At 42.9% G+C, this 17,445-nt stretch overlaps 1 protein-coding gene across 1 annotated transcript in view; it reads left to right on the top strand.

Moving 5' to 3' along the window:
* The window catches only part of OBSCN (obscurin, cytoskeletal calmodulin and titin-interacting RhoGEF), a 2,124,484-nt gene that overhangs the window by 1,793,025 nt on the left and 314,014 nt on the right, over positions 1–17,445 (top strand). The window contains exon 116 of the mRNA XM_078665296.1: positions 16,666–16,833. Coding sequence (XP_078521422.1) covers positions 16,666–16,833 — 168 coding nt within the window. The remainder of the gene's footprint in view (positions 1–16,665; positions 16,834–17,445) is intronic.

Here is a 17,445-nt window from a genome sequence, read left to right as displayed (position 1 = left end):
ACATGGGGTTGTTCAGCACTACAGAGGTTCTAGGATGGGGTCTTTCGATGCTTATCTGAGGTGTTGGCCTGGGTACTTCCTCGGGACCCCAAACTAGCGTTGCTGCATGTCATGGAGGGCATTGGGGGCAACAGGTACAAGCGTCATTTGTTGCTTCTGGGCCTTACGTTAGCCAAACGAGACATTGCCAAAGCCTGGAAGGCGCCCCAAGCCCTGCCTCTGGCCGCCTGGAGGAACGGCATGGACTTCTGCATGGGGCTGGAGCAACCTATATTTCTGGCCAGGGGATGCCCTGGCAAGCACTTTAAAATCTGGAAGAGGTGGGCTGACTACCGAGGGCTGGACTTGGACCCTCCACCTGACAGAGCCGCCCTCCCGTCGCCTTGACACCTGGACATTTGGTAATATCGTGAAGTGTCTTGATTGGACTTAGCATGTCTCTTGTGCAAATGTTTTTTCTCTATTTTAGCAGCAGCGCAACTGGGGGGGAGAGAGGTGGGGTTAGCATTTCTTGTAAAGGTCTGCAGATGATACTTTTGCTATGCTAATGCTTGCAGCAGCCTCCGGTGTTCGGAGCTATGCATTCTATGTGTGTTCAGACAAATAAAATCTGTTTAAAAAAAAAAAAATGATGGCTATTTAATTATTACTTAATTAACTAGCCACCCTCTACTCCTACAAACCAACCAACCCACGCCTAAAATATAACTAAAACAAATAGGTATAACTCAATTTACATAATTGATCATTATTTGCATAATTAATCAATAAATAAGTGTTAATCAACTATACAATTAACTTCCCACCCTATAACCCCAGCAGCCCACACCTAAAATATAACTAAAATATATGATTATTTCACAGTTTACATAATTAATAATCAAATAAATAATTAGTAATAAACTAAAGATTAATTGCTAAATAATTATTGTCTAATTCACTTCCCACCCTATATTCCTACAAACGCAGCAATCTGCACCTAAAATATAAGTAAAATATATCAGTATTACATAATAGACATAATTAATATCATCACATACTTACTTAAAAATAATTAATTAATGAAAAAATAATTATTACTTAATTAACTATCCACCCTATCCCCCCACAAACCCAACAGCACACTTCACCTCTTTAAATTACTATTAACTATCAAATTAAAAATTATAAATCACTGAAAATTGCAAACTATATTTAAACAAATTAATAACAATTATACAAACAGTAAAACTTAAAATTAATATAAGCACTAAAACACATTGGAATGTTTAATAAACTTTTTTTTTGCAAATATATTATGTAAAAATTACATTAACAACAATGATATTCTTAACAACTTTCCTGGAAAAACGATATTTTTGATAACAATATTTCTGCATCACAATATTTTTGTATTGCAAAAAGGGTTTTCTGGTATTTCTGTCTCCCAATGTTTACAACTCAATCGTTTTCCAAATACCACACATTTTCTGTTCTCCACGATGTTTGGGAGCATGTAATGTAATGTAATGTGGGATACTTGTAAAGCGCACTGTTACTCTACCCGAGTGTCCTGGCGCTGTAGACCGCTGGGGAACCCGTCCTGGTTTTCCCTGTGAGATGGTCCCTTTCTGGGTATCTCCAGGGTGAAACCAGGCATCCCCGGCGTCTGTGGGGGGCCGTTGTAGAGATGAGGCAAGCTGAATGCCCAGAGTTACCGAGTGTGTTCCCTGGTTAGAGTAGGCACAGAGGCGAGAATTATCGAGTCCGTTGACCCTGGTCCAAGACTCTGCCGCGTCGGGAATTGAACCCTGGTCCCGGGCCGTTCTCTGCTTACAGGTCTGCCGCCTCTAACCAGTGAGCCACACCTCAGCATGTCTTTTCAAATATATTTACATTTCACTCTTTTTTCCCAGTTACCGATGTAGGCTTGTTTCTTAGTGAGATTGAGCTAACAAATCAGTGTGCAGATGTTAGAAATTCCCTTGTATTTTTTTCCCTGCTATCCTCCTTCTGAGTATCTTGTGAGCCTATCCACTGCATCAACTGGGTGAGATGAAAATAATCAGCATGTATATGATCACAGCCTTCTACGCAGCCATTCTTACTCAATGTTTCACCCATAGAGAACAAGCTCCTAATGACAGGTGAACATGTGACCACTACCCCTTAGAGCCTGCATCCGCAATCCTTGGTAGAAAGCCAGAGTTAAAAGTTATTGAGATATTGGTGAAGGAAATGCCAATCTGTCACCCTTCTAACTGAAATGTTTGTGGAATCTAACTATGTGAACATAAATGAAAGGGTCTACACTACAGAGGTCTGTATCTCTGGAGCAGCCACAGGAAAGAATGGAACAGAATTGTCAAATAATCCTGCAGCAGCGTCAAACAGAGATGACAGTTCCCATCAAGTGTAGGATGTTGTTAGAAATTGTGTTCTAGATTGGGGAAACCCACACCGCCATCAAATGGATGCCTAAAAAGTGTAAATTTAGACAGCTTTGAAAGATTGTTTTTCCATAGAAATGTGATTAATTTGGTTTGATATGAATTATCCTAGCCTTCAGAAACTCAAGCTGTAGGGGCTGGACTACCTTAAGGGAGCATGGATGAAAACACATTTGTTATGCTTGCAATCTTTCTTAGCAATGAAATCTGAAGCTTGCCCTATTGATCTAAATGTTTGCATAAAGTTTCCAGATGCTTACAGGCATTGCAAAGATATAAGTCTTTAATCATATTGGGATGTTAACCACCAGATATCTGATGGGGCCTTGAGTCATATTCAGGCCACTAGAGTTCAAAAGGGTCTTGTAGCTAATCACTAGGTCCTGTAATTTAGCACAATTTAGTCATAACCCAGAAACTGCAATACATGCCCACTATCCAACTCCGTGAATAAGTAGAGGACTTCATCCGTTCATAATGCCAACCTATGCAATCCATGCCTTGTCTGAAGTGACACAATATTAGGGTTAGCAGTAAAGTTGTTTTGTATTAATGGTTCCATTGTGAGCAAATAGAGTGGGCTAATAATCAAAACCCTTTCCTGTACCTCTAGAGAGAGAACTAGAGATAAGGATTCTCAATTTACCTACATATAAGCAAAAGACACAGAGCTATGTATAATGTGATATTTGGGCCCAGACCCGTTTTCCCAAAACTTTGATAAGGTACGACCAATTACCTTATCAAATGTTAAATATCTTTTCTAGATCAACGGAATGAAAGCTGATCCATTTGTTTTTGTTCACAGCAATTTCAATATGATATACAGCTAGACACGTGTTGTTACTAGTCTGGTGGTTCATTACAAAGTCTGAATGTTAGTTATAGATAAGATATGGCCTTATATAATGAGAACGGGCTACCAATATTGTAGTGAATATATTGACACCATTGTTCAATATGGCTAGTGGCCTACATGAACCACAGGAAACTGGATCCTTGCTTGACTACAACAATAAAGGGCTTGTGATCTCAATTAAGATAAGAATCAATTATAACTGTATCTAAGGGACATTTTGATGATTCTTGATGGGCCTAATAAAAAAGTACAGAGAGCTCACCGGGTCCAGGGTCTTTGTTCCATTATCATTCCTTCCAAAGATAATAAATTGAGAAACTCATTTCAGGTGAAGGACACATTTTGTAGGTAAGCATCTTTTAACTTGTGTTCCAAATTTTGAGCCTGATAAGGAGTGGAGAAATAGACATGGAATACTTTGGGAACGCATATTGTTAGCATCACTGACCCGAGGACAGAATCTCCCGACATTTATCATGATTTCTGGTTGGGAATTTTCTACAGTTATAACCTAGGAGGGTGTTGGCAGGGCCACTGGTATTATGCGGCAGAGGAGGGCCAATTTATGTGGCAGAGTTGAGTAAATTATGTGGCAAGTAAAGGAAATTTATTTTGTGTAATGCAGCACATTTTGTGATAGTATTGTTTCATTGTGTTGTCATTTTTACACTTGTTAAGACTTTTCTGGGCATTAGTTGCACATCAGTAGTAACAGTTTAACCCCCAAATATAGTAATAAGCAACCGAAAGGTGGCCAGTCAACCTTTACAAATGGCTTCCACTGCGCAGCCCCACGTCCTGCTGCCTTTTTAGTCATGTTTGAATCGTTGGAGATAGAAACCATTTTTTAATAGTAGTAGATTATCCTGAAGATGATGGATTATGTGGCAAATGCAGCCAATCCATAATTATGTGAAAAAGTAAAATTTGCTGCAGCCGCAAAATATCATAATTCCAGTAGCTCTGGCTATTGGTCTTCTTTCCCCTTTTTCATAATACTCTTGATTAACATAGAGCATCCTTCTAGCCAGGACATTCATGTACAGCTGCTCCAATTCACCTTTGACCTACCTCAGTACACTAAAGGCTTTTTAAGCGCAATTCAGTTTGTGTCATAGTTGTGTCTGTTGATCCTTAAAATCATCTTTCTTTGATTTAGCTAGTCACTTCAAAGTAGCTGTATGGGTGGCCTTGCCCAATCCCTTGCCAGCATCCCAAACTGCATCTCATGAGATTCTCCATTAATATTCTTGTTAGAATAGTGCTTGAGAGACTCCTTATTGGAAGCTGTAATGGCTGGATCCTAAAATCTTCTGATTGAGGTATCATGACACAGGACATGGGGGATAGAAGAACTAATCCCAATGTGAATGTTTCCTGGAACATGATCAGTCAAGATCTGGGTACATATGGTGGCAGAAATCACTGAGATATTAATGATGTACTAACCAGGAAGAAATCTGTTCTGGTTTGTGTTCTGTGTACATGGGAGAAAAAGGTATCATTCTTCCCATCTAAATGCTGTACCCTCCAAGGATCTAGCAAATCCATGGCTGTTAGTCCTTGCAGCAGAGTATTAGAGTAACATTGATAGTTCACATGGCTAATGGACCTATCTTCCTCACGGCTCAAAGTGGTATAATAAACACCATTTACCACTAGATACCCACTTGTGAAATCAGCAGTAATTGGGAACAGGTAGTTAAATTTATCTTTCCCTTCGTTTGGGCTATATATCAAAAGTAGGGGGGTGGCAGAGACCTGCAAGATACATTTAGTCCAGAAATTCCACAATGTATGATGAATACATTTCACCGAAGGATCCACGGTTTGGGAATAATCCCACACTGGTTTCAAATTTCTTAAAGCAGTACATCCTGCCTGCTGACAGGTGTCACTTTCGAACTCCCCAACAACACACTGCTCTAGAAGAGACGATGCAAAGCTGCATGTAGACACCCCCACCTCTGAGCTGTTCCTTCTGTGGGGATGTGGAGCACTCGCTTTGTTGGTTCTTCCATTGCAATTGAAATTGTAATTAAAGATCGTGTGCCATGGGAAAATGCTTCCTCCCAAGATAATAGATTTTTAAGCTGTGCCATGACTGCAGGAAGCAGATTTCGGCCTTGGATCTACATGTCCTCTGCCTCTGGTGACTCGTTCTGACCATGACTCAAAATTGTGTGGCAAGTGTGCTCTAATGCCTCCGAAGGTAATCAGGAAGCAAAACACTAGGTCATGAAACATAAGATGAGGTAATGCTCAAAGTATGGTTTCAGATTCTGCTCCATGTCACAGGCTGTCCCCACTCCAAATCATGGAGCTGTTCCGATGCCAGGTCACGATCCAGATTGAAGTCCTCAGGTATCTCTAAGGTGTGCCACAAGCTGAAGAATGGGTAGCAGCATTCTTCCCACCCTCCCACTTGAAATCAGAAGGAAAGCCATGGCAATCCAAAGTCCTGATCCCGGGTCGCCGTAGACATGCAGCAGATTAAAGCCTTTACGGAGGCCACACTGCAATTCTTCAAAACAATGCTGGCTGCCTTTAGAGTTCTTCCTGATGGGCAACAATATGGCAGGCTCAATAAATGGCGGAGGAGATTAACTCAGCAGATGCCATCTTGTAGACCTGAGTGGTAGTTGCATTCGGAGTAGGTTGAAAGCGTTTTTACTTGATGGGGTGTGCTTTTTATACATTTTTTCACCACTGCTGAGAAAAGCATCATGACTACTGGCTTCTCTCATGGCTCTCTAAAAACCTTGTTCCTCCTCTAGTTCCTTCTCCTGTATGCCTTACCACCTCTGCCACTTGTCAAATTGGTGCTGTGGGCTCAAGCTTCCTTTCTGCCAAAGTTGTGTCACCATTCCTTCTCTCAGCCACTTCCCTTTAAATAGGATGGAAGGATTCCCCAGTTGGACCACACCAGAAATGAGCCCTTAGTATTCAAAATGAGCACACACAGCTTTTTATTGGCTTTATCAGTGCTAAAACACAGACAGTGGTTCAAATTCAGACCTTGTCCGGATGAGCCATCCTGTACTCTAAAGCATTCTGTGCCCTGACCAAGAAAGAGCCTGCCATGGGTCTTCTGGCCCATTCCACTGATGCAAGGTGTTCCTCTGTTGGACATTTGCAAGGCGACCAGTGGGTACCTGTCCCCACTTTTACCAAGCACTTCTGCCTTGATTCCCAAGCCTGCAGAGAGGGTTTTTTTCACCTGCTTACTTTTGCCAGACTTCCTGACGTGAGCTCCACTCTTCAGATCCTGCAACTATATATATTAGAAATATTCAACAGATACTTACCTTCTATAACACTCTTTCTGCTGAATATTCAAACATCAGACCCCGCAATGCCCCCCATCTGCCCCTATCAATGAAGTGAACTTCTCTGGTACTAAAAAGGTAACATCTTGCACACTGTAAAGATTACAATCTGCCATGTAGATCACTGTCTGAATGTGCTGAAAAATGTCAAGGAAAGCTGATGTCTGCACTTAGGGGTGGCACCTATAACAACTTCATGCCATCGTTACCAGCAGGCGGTGCGAAGTCACATTGAAGTCCAGTAGTGCCACCAGTAAGGACACGTGAACAATTACTGGGAAAAGTTCCAGATTCCGGATTTATCCATGGTTGCATGATTATCAGTGCTTAAATTGATACTATTGGAACAGCAGCTGATTAATGTGAAAGCAATCTTGGAAGAGCCTAGACGTGAAAGGAATAGAATATGATCACAACACACTCATCTTTATGGAACTTCATTGGCCCTGCCTTGCCAGCCCATACTGTCTTCAAAACCAGCTGCATCATTTGCAAAGTCGAAAACAACACAGAGATAAAAGCTATTCATACTGTGCAAAATCTCACTTTTGACATGCAATAAAGGAGTCCCTTTTTTTAACTGGGCTACACGCCATAATATGGGACTTCCCTAGTTGGTAATTTGGTCAAGGCTACTCATAAAAGACACAAATGTCTCTACCAAAACACATAAAGCTCTGGGAGTCTGGGGCAAAAAACCTCACATCATCTGCATACAACAATTCAGGACAAGCAGATTCTCTATTCTAAGCACATCTGCGATTACACTAGATTAGTGTGGACTCAACTTGTTTATATAAAGAATCAAAAAGCCAAGATGCATCCTTGTCGCACCCCTTCAGCTAGAGGGAACTTGTCTGGCATTTCACCAGTAGAACTATATCTCACTTTAGCTGTTAGATCCTCATGCCTAGTGGATGAAAAATTTACCAGTGCAAGATCCAACCACATTTCCAACAGCATCAGCTATAATTTAGCTCTGTTAACACAGTCAAATGCTGTGGATAAATCCATAAAGACCAGGTACAGCGGGCAGTGACAAGCAATGGCGAAATGCAAATTCAGGTACTGTTCCACAGTACCCACCCCCGAACGGAAGCCAAATTGGAAAGAACACAAAACCTTATTTCGAGTAGCCTAGGCTTTCGCTTGAATAAAGACAACTCTTCCCACAATCTTAACAGCACTATCAAAAACCGAGATTAGGTGGTAGTATTTAGGCAAGTTCCTGTCCCCCTTTTTGAAAAATTGGGACGATGATGGACTCCCAGGAACTCTTGATCTTGTTACAAAAATAATAATTAAAACTATTAGTGAGCAGGGTGCCCCAGGGATCAATGTTGCATTTTATAAGGTCCATAGGTACCCCATCCGGGCCTGGAGCCTTCCACCCAGAATTTGCTCTATAGCTGCTTCAACTTCCTGTAATGTAATTATCATGGGGGAAGAATTACACACACCCATAAACCAGCCTCTAATCTCTTATACTCAGCAATGTTATATATGGTACCATAATGTTGAACCCAATCATAATCAGACACATTACAAGATAGAAGGGGGTTTACTAGAGTCTAATCTTGCTCACCAGATCCAAAAGACTTTACTATTGTATTCTTTGACAGCAAGTTCCAACCTATCCCACTCCCTTGTTAAACATAGATTCTCTTTCAAGGTGTTCAACACCGCATCCCAGCTTATTTTACAGACCAGCTCAGCATCTGGTGGTTGCTATAATTTGTGTAGGCCTAACTCACAATCACTTCCAATTTTGCCCTTGTTTAACCGGTTCGCCCCTCTATCATCTTTAAGTGAAAATGATTGACTGTCCACCAATGAGGGTTCCTCAAATGAACACTGTCGGATAATGACCTGGAACATTGCCGGTATTAGGGCCAAGGTAGGGATTGATGAATGGACTAAACTACTGAAGACCTTTGATATTCTTGCATTCCAGGAAACCTGGGACTTAATGAACAGTTTCTCTTTGGATGGCTACACACATTTTTCTGTACCTGCTACTAGAGGAGGGCCAGGCAGACCAAGGGGGGGCTTGTTAATTTTGTTTAAATCGTCTTTAAAAGGGGTGTTAACATTACACAATTCCGGTTCCCAAAACTGTTTGATTGTCGAACTTAATCCTCCCTCTTTTTCAAACATTTTGTTTATTAATTTCTATAATTCTAGTCCTAATGATGACACTAGGCAGAATTTGGATATCATTGAATCTTTTCTGTCAGTCTATAGAACCAAGGTAAAAGAGTTCGAAGTTATTCTTTTAGGTGATTTTAACATTCATCCCTGCAATCAGTCATGCACAGATCCCTCAGAAGAGGGGCCTCCGCACTCATTATTAACACACTTTGAGCACTCCACTAGGGGGGAGACCCTTGAATCTTACTTGGATGCTTGGAATCTGTATGAATCTAGTTGTGGGGAATTTTATAGTAGAACTCCTACCTTTAAAGGTAATGGCAACGGTACTGTAATTGACTATATATTTATGTCTTGTCAGATTTTAGAGAGGGTGGTTCACTATGGTACTATGGTCTCAGTATTTAGCGACCATAACCCTGTAGTAGCGGAGATATTGTCAAGTGTCTTTTTGAACCAGTGCGGGTTAGGGGGGAATAGAAGTCAAGATCTGGTGTTAAAGGACCAGGGTCGCAGATTGAAGTGGTCTTCTGTTGTCCCTGAGGATGTTCTTCACGCTGTCCTTGATAGCACTGACAATGATGTGTTAATATGTTTAGATACAAGGGCATCAAATCCTCAAGTAATGTCTGCCTTTGGTAATATCTGTAAAACCATTGACATCAGCCTGACAAATAAGAAAAAAAGTCTAAGCCTAGGGAGAAAAAATGGTTTGATCATGCTTGTTCAAGAGCTCACACTGTTATGCCCTTAAAGCTGTCCCTAAAGACCGCCCACTAATAACTACATTAAGATCTTTATATAAAAAAGCCTTAGAAAACAGGAAAAAGGAGATTAGGGAATCTGCCTGGTCACAACTGTCTGATCCTGAGATTGCTAAAAATAGTGCTGACTTCTGGAGGGTAGTCAATCAGCCCTTCTTTTCAGATAAGGACCAAGCTTCCCTTGAATTAAATATCCCGGATGGTGATTGGATCGATCATTTTGAGGCAATATATTCGAGCAATCTAGTTGATGATAGGTCAGACGGTCTTTCTTTTTCTCAGGAGGTGCAGGGCGTTGTTTTTGAGGCCTCTGAGGTGGAGATGGCCATCGATCAGACCTTAAAAAACAAAGCCCCCGGGCCGGATGGAGTCCCTGCTGACTTCTTTAAAACGGACCCAAAGCTTTGGTCGAGGGTGTTTTTAATGCCATAACTAGATACAGTATTCCGGCATCCTGGAAGGAGTCTGTAATTATTCCCGTATTTAAGAAGGGAAGTAGGGTAGATCCAGCATGTTATCGCCCGATATCTCTTATCGATTCATCAGTAAAAATTATGGGCAGGGTCATCCTACTTAGACTCCAGACATGGCTTGACGATAGAGGGGTCTTATCCAACCTGCAGTACGGTTTTAGAACTAAACGGGGTACCATGGACCAGTGCCTCAATCTGCAGATGTTAGTGGATAAATACACCAGGGCAAAAGATGGGTCGTTATATTTAGGGTTCATGGACTTATCATCGGCCTTTGATCTCGTGAACCGTACTAAATTGTGGCACATCCTTGCCGATCTGGGTCTTGATCGAGCACTTGTAAACCTTCTAGCTGATCTCCACTCAGACCTCCAGGCTTCCGTCAGGGTTGATCCGGGGGGGCGACGTACTAGTCGTTTCAAGTCCAATAGAGGGGTGAGACAGGGGTGCATTTTGGCACCCCTGCTCTTCACAGTTTATATCAATGCCCTTGAATCCGAGTTAAAGACAGCAACACCGGACATACAGCGTATAGGGGAGACCCGTGTTCCCGTCCTCCTGTACGCGGATGACGCGGTGCTTTTGTCCCGCACAGGACTGGGACTTCAGCGGTTACTAGACGCCTTTGGGCTTTTTATGACCTCATTAGATCTCAAAATAAATGCCAAAAAAATCACAAATTATGATGGTGGGTAAAGGCTCACGCTGCAAGAAAGTTAAAACTTTCTGTTGTAGTAAAGCAGAAATGCAAAGAGTATCGACATACCCGTATTTAGGAGTCACGTTTGATGATAAGGGGAGTTGGTGCCCCCAAATAAGAAACAGAAATAGTGCCCTAGTAATGATAAGGGGAGTTGGTGCCCCCAAATAAGAAATAGAAATAGTGCCCTAGTAAGAACATCTTCTGCCATTTTGAGTTTCAGCAGAAGGCTGGGTGCTAGGCCAGTCCCAGCCCTTATGACCATCTACAACGCTAAGTGCGTGTCTGTTGCAACCTATGGCTGTTCATTATGGGGATATGGATCGATAGACTGTCTTCAGGCTTCTGAAAATAAATTTTTTAGATCAGTCTTGTCTGTACCTCAGTCCACACCATCTTATTCGGTTCATTCTGAACTGGGGGCCGATTTTATAGCAGACAAAATTCGAGTGGCCCCTTTAATCATGTGGCTTAAAATTTGGCTTAATAATGAACTATCTTTAAACCAGGCCATTTTGAAAGACTGTCTTTTACTTGACAACGCCCACAAAATCAAGTGGTTAACTTACGTTAAAAATGGCTTTAGCGCTCTGGGTCGACCTAACCTCTTTTCCTCACCGGAGTCTATATCCCGGACTGATATTGTTAGAATCAAAAGTGATATGCTCAAGAGGCTGTCCTTATTAAGAGAGGAAAAGGAGCTGATAAAACCTTTGGTTAGAGCACACATTTTGGTTGTAACCCTCCAGGCCCTGAATTTTATCTCACCCTGGTTAACCGCCCCTTTCATAGGTTTTTATTAACTCGCTTCCGCTTCAATATGATTCACCTGATATTAGGTCAGTATACAACTTGGTGTAAACCTGATGAATTTCCACCTTGTTCTTGTGATAGCTTCTCTATCCAAGATACCATACATTTCACCATGTTCTGTGGGCACTTGTGCCAATCTTAAAAAAGGCAGGGTTTCTGCAAGTAAGACCAGCACTTCTCTATTTGCAGCTGTTAAATCATCCCAGCATTGTCTTTCACATAGCCAACTATTTGGTGTGTGCGGTGCGCACCAAGAAAAGACTCATGGAGAATGAGAGATTGGCAACTTTGTTGTGAAGTTTTGCACCTAGCACTTTAGTAGTTAAATACTACCATATATCAGGAACTAGGTTGATGGCGGTATGATGATGATTTTTAAATATTTTATGACATACCTTTTTATGAATTTAGTGATGATCTTAAAAAATTTTATTCTTTGGTTCTGTCTTTTATTAAACTATGATATGTGGTTTTTAAATTTAAAGATGTATATTTTTAACATTGTATAATGTGTGTATTTCTTTATGTACCGTGCCTTTTTTGATATTGATTTATCGAATAAAGATTTTTGACTGACTGACTGATCCGGTGGCACTCCCGAAGCCAAAACATGATTAAACTACAGATTAAGAAGAGTAAAAAAGAAAAAAAAAGGCAGCAGACCTTTTCCATCCATGCAGCCATCACCTGGAACAACATCCCTGCATCCATCAGGACCCCCCCAATGCTACTCCAATTTATTAAAGAGTTAAAGACTGACCTCATTAAAGAATATTACCTCACAATGTGTTAATCACCAACAGCCCACCTACCTCACTGATCACTCATTGACTTTGACCCTGTACAGCATTCTGCTGCCTTTTGTCTCAGTTCTTGACACAGGCATGATTTTATAGGTGAGTGTTTATTTGTTCCAGATGGTGTCACACTCTGTTTTATGGCTTTGTTAATTTTGACCTAAAATGATTCCCCAAAATCTAAAGAGTTCAGGTGTTAAGGTGATCTGATACAGACTTCTACCCACAGATTCCTTTCTTTTGAATTTCCCCAGGTGTCAGATTGGATCCGAAAGATTATCCGTGAGCAGCTCTCCTGCACGCCGGTAGGTGACATCGATTGGCTCTGCCCAGCATCATCAACGTCATCTGCGCTGGAAGTGAAGTCGGAATCACCTATAAAAATGCCACCTTGGCATTTTGACGTTAGTTCTTTTCTTTCCACGCCATCCAGCGCTGATCTAAGAGAAGAGCTACCCCTGTCAGTTTTTGACGGAATTTTGGAACATTTTGTCAACCTTTATTGAGGTTTCGTCCTGGTGTGTCGCAGATGTCATTAATGAAGATGGGCTTCAAACCCTGTGGTGCCTCTCACCATGCCATGTCGATGAAGGACCCACACCTCATGTATTTGTGGTGTCTGGAGTGCAACCATTGCTCATGCTCCAACTGCTGGGCCATAGTGTAGAAGGCTTTGAAGAAGTGGCCCCTGAAGCTGCTAGCGGCCTGGCATGCAACTCTTTGGAAGTCACGTCCCGCTTGAGAGGGGAGTCTTGGGACCTGTCAAGGAGCACAAAGTCCTTTTTGGGCCACTTGAAATCATTGGGGCCTTCAGGTAAGAGGCACAAAAAAACGCCGATGTGACAAAGGAACATCAGCATCCGAGGCCTGGCTCCTCAGAACCGGCCCCTTGGCTGACTCTGCGCCTCCCCAGTTTTCTGGGAGCAGGAGAGACCCTCGATCAAATTAGGGAGTTTTATGAAGCCATGTGTCTCAATTTTGAGTGGCTGACCCCTCTGGTGTGCCTTCCGGCACCACTAGGTAGGAAGGGGCTCTATCTGGTTCCACACCTGTGGTTCTAATGGGCCCCCATGGATCCTGTCTTGATCTGGAATGGTGCATGTCGTGCCACTCAGTCCTTTCCCTGCGCCAGCACCAATACCAATGCTCCAGGTGCAGGTGGCGCCTACTGGCAGCGACAGCCCCATTGTGATCCCTGAATCCGACATGAAACTGCATTGAAAGATGTGGATTAGGGCGCCAACAGAAACCCTGTGTCCTAGGTCAGAGCCTGAGCCCTATTCTGAAGGGCTAGGCTTGGAGAGGAATGGGAAGGGTCGCTGGACCCTTTAAATATCAGTCTTAGGATCAAGATATGAACTGGTGTGAGGAAGTGAGTAATGCCAGCAGACTAGATACGTCTCCAGATAATGGCATGCTTCCTTCTCACCATGGCTACGGAGGATGGAGCTACAAACGCAATGGTGGTGCGGAGTGTGGCTGAGGTCCTTGGCCTTCAGTTGCCCTCATTGGGAGTCAAGACCAACATCTTGATGGAGATGCTGCAACTGGGAGTCGCTCCCTCTGAACCCATACTCCTGTTCAATGAAGCCCTCTGCAACCTCCTTCTGGGGACCTAGTCCAAACCCATCACAGGGGCTCCTGTGAAGAGGGCGATAGTCTGCCGCCACTGTCCAGCTCCAGGGGACCCAAATTTCCCCACCCAACACCCTATTCCAGAGAGCTTTGTGGTCAAAGCCTCCACTTCCCGTACAAGGAAGCCAAGAGGCTAGACAGCTTGGGGAAGTAAAGTTTTATCCTGCCAGCATTGCATTGTGGTCAGTTCCCACTGCATGCCTATTGGGCCACTACTCCCACATGTTGTTGAAAACGGTTGTGCAAATACTGCCACTGGTCCCGAAGGAAGTTCGGGCCATTCTCTCCTAAGCAGTAACAGATGTGAGAGACTCAGCAAAATTCACTATGAGCTGTGGCTTGGACATGACCAACTCGCTGGGCAGAGCGGTTTTGTGGAAAGTAGCTCTCAGACGCCACGATTGGCTGAAAATGACTGGCAAAGTGAGCTAAAGAATGATGATGGATTCAACCCAGATCTGTGACTGGGGCTGAGTGTCTGAAAAGTTTCAGCACTCCGTCCATCATCTCCTCGAGTTTACTTTGTTCGCCCTAAGTTGGTAGTGTATGCCCAGATGTGGGTCCCTTTCTCACATTGCCACTGTATTCAAGCTAGCCTGGCTGATGAAGGGTGTTACCCAGAAACCAGTCCCAGGAAGATTGTTTCTGGTCCATTGAAGACATGGCTTGGCAGTTCGGGCTGGACTGTTCCCATGAGGCACAGGGTCAAGACTGATTTTCATATGGCTGTATCTGAACTGGGGTGGCGAAGTGAGCTAAAGAATGATGATGGATTCAACCCAGATCTGTGAGTGGGGGTGAGTGTCTGAAAAGTTTCAGCACTCCCTCCATCATCTCATTGTGTTCACTGCAACAAACAGGGCAGGTTGGTGTTGTGAACCCTCTGTCAAGAGCCCCTGTATCTCTGGGCATGGCTGGAATAGTAGGGTATATCCTTGTTGGTTCTAATTCTGACAGGTTTCCTGAATGATAGCGCAGACAAACTCAGCTGTTGATGTTGATAAAGGTCTCTCTTAGCAGTAGGGAGAGCCTTGGTTAGATCTGTTCACCTCTCCCGAGAACGCACAATGACAGCAGTTATGTGCGCTAGAGTTTTCAAAGCGAGTCTTGCTCAGAGAAGCTTTCTATCTTCAGTGGAGCTCAGACCTCCTGTAAACTTTTCCGCCCATATCACTCCGGCCCAGACTTCTCAAGAAGAGCAGGAACGCCCGGACCAAGTCATCCTTCTTTATTTAAGTCCCATATTGTAAATCGATTTTTGAAGGGCCTTGTACATATGCTTCCCCCTTCTGCTTTTATTATGCCTCAGCGGAACCTTAATCTGTTCCTCACATTCTTGATATATGCTCCTTCAGGGCCTCTTCACAATTGTCCCCTCTGTCAGCTCACAATTAAAGCAGCCTTCTTCATGGCAGTTACATCTGCCAAGAGGGTGACCAAGCTGCAGGCTGTATCTTCCAAATCTCCAATATTATTGATTTATCTGAACAAACTGGTGCTTTCCACTAGGGCCTCTTTTCTGCCGAAAATGGTAACACTATTTAATGTTGGTCAGTCTGTCACTTTGCTCACCTTCTACACTTCCCCTCATCCCTCTCAAGAAGAGGAGCGACTTCACCATCTGGACCCAAAAAGAGCATTGTCGTTCTATCTTGACTGCACATGAAAGTTCATGGAAGACTACCAATTCTTTGTCGGGTATGATGGGGCGAAGAAAGGTCAGGCGGTGCAGAAGCGGACCATCTCTCGATGAGTTGTTCTCTGCATCAAGATCTGCTATGCACCGGCAAAGAAGCATTCTCCTGAAGGCTTATGGGCTTATTCCACCAAACCTAAAGCTGCGACCACTGCCTTAGTATGTGAACTCCAGTCCTGGACATCTGCCAGACAGCAACGTGGGCTTTTTGCACACATTTACCACACATCACTGCCTGGACAGTCAGGTCTGTTGGGATGAGCTCTTCCCCCATTCAGTCCTGCAGGACTTCCTAGTTTAAATTTGTCTGCATACCCTCCACCAGGGATGGTATTGCTTGGGCATGTATTCAAAGGTAGGGAACCTATGGCTAGAAGTCTCTGTAAACAATTTACTTACCTTCAGTAATGTCTTATATGGTAGAGACAATATCTAACCACAGATTTTTGACCACCCACTCATCCTCCTCACTCTGCGGACAGCTTACTAAGGTCAGGAATGATCCCTTTCAGGGCCCTATTTTGGACACACCAGTATCAGTGCACTTCATGGCTCCACTCTTCTCGTGTGGAAAGTCTTGAAAAGTAACTGACATCAGTGCACTGAGGTGGTGCCTATATAGGTGACGTGGACATCACTTCTAGCACGGACGACTATGACAATGCCGAGCAAAGCCAATCATCACCACCTTCCGGCGCACAGGGGTATTGCTCATAAAAAATCTTATGGATCCAGTCTGACACCTCAAGATATTCAAAGGTAAGGAATCTGCGGCTAAATATTGTCTCTACCAGAAAAGGCATTACCGAAGTTAAGTAACTTGTTTGTTATTATATATACAGTTTGCAGATTCTAGTGGGACTGTTACTGGCCTGATCAGAATATAATGGCCACATGTAATGAAAGCCTAAATGAGACACTAAACCGCAAGTACATTTTTGCTAGTAAGCAAAGGAGAAAATCTAGCCATTAGCCATGTTTGCCATAGTATCACTTTTTCGTCCTGTTTCTTTTCTTAGCTGGCGAGTGGCAGACCCTTGCTTCCAATATCTCGGATTGCAGTTATCTCACCAGTAAGCTCTCAGAGGGGCTCCTCTACTCCTTCCGGATTGCCTGCAGCAGTAAGGCTGGGATGGGGCCTTACAGTAGCCCATCAGATGAAGTGACGATTGGTGAGAAAATCTCAGGTGAGTCATCACAGGTACAATGCAAAAGCATCTCCTCTTTAATAATTACCCACACCTACTCCTGTTCACCAATTTAAGACTTCTGAAGCATAAACCTCCAACCCATCCCTAACCCTGGGCCTGTAACTGCCTGTCTTCAAAGCTTGTAAACGATTTGGGTGATTATGGGATGGAACTCGGTGGTGTAGACATAAACCGTACTGACACCTTTGTGCTTCTTCTAATCATTCAGTTATTGTTTTGCACTCATCCACCTGGGCTCTTCACTTAAACGGAATCTTTAAAGATCAATGCAGGACTCAATATTTTGAAGACTATTGCTTGAGACTACTGGAGGATCAAAAAACCTACCACTTTCAATCAATCAATCAATCAATTCCTTTATTTCAGTTCACAGAACCATAAAATACACCACCTCAATCACAGATAATTAAAAACACATATTAAAAAAAAGAATAAAAGAGACCATAAAATGCGACTCAGTAGTCAAATAAAAACAGACGACCCTAAAGGCAACATAATTCGATAAAACGTAGGGCTTCTCTACAATAAAATCATTCAAATGAAATACTGCCAAATATATCACAGTGTATGCATTAAACCACTATAAAA

Source organism: Lissotriton helveticus, chromosome 10 (genome assembly GCF_964261635.1).
Source record: "Lissotriton helveticus chromosome 10, aLisHel1.1, whole genome shotgun sequence".
Classification (NCBI taxonomy): Eukaryota; Metazoa; Chordata; class Amphibia; order Caudata; family Salamandridae; genus Lissotriton; species Lissotriton helveticus.
The sequence above is the reverse complement of the archived record's forward strand: the minus strand, read 5'-3'. Positions and strand labels throughout refer to the sequence as shown.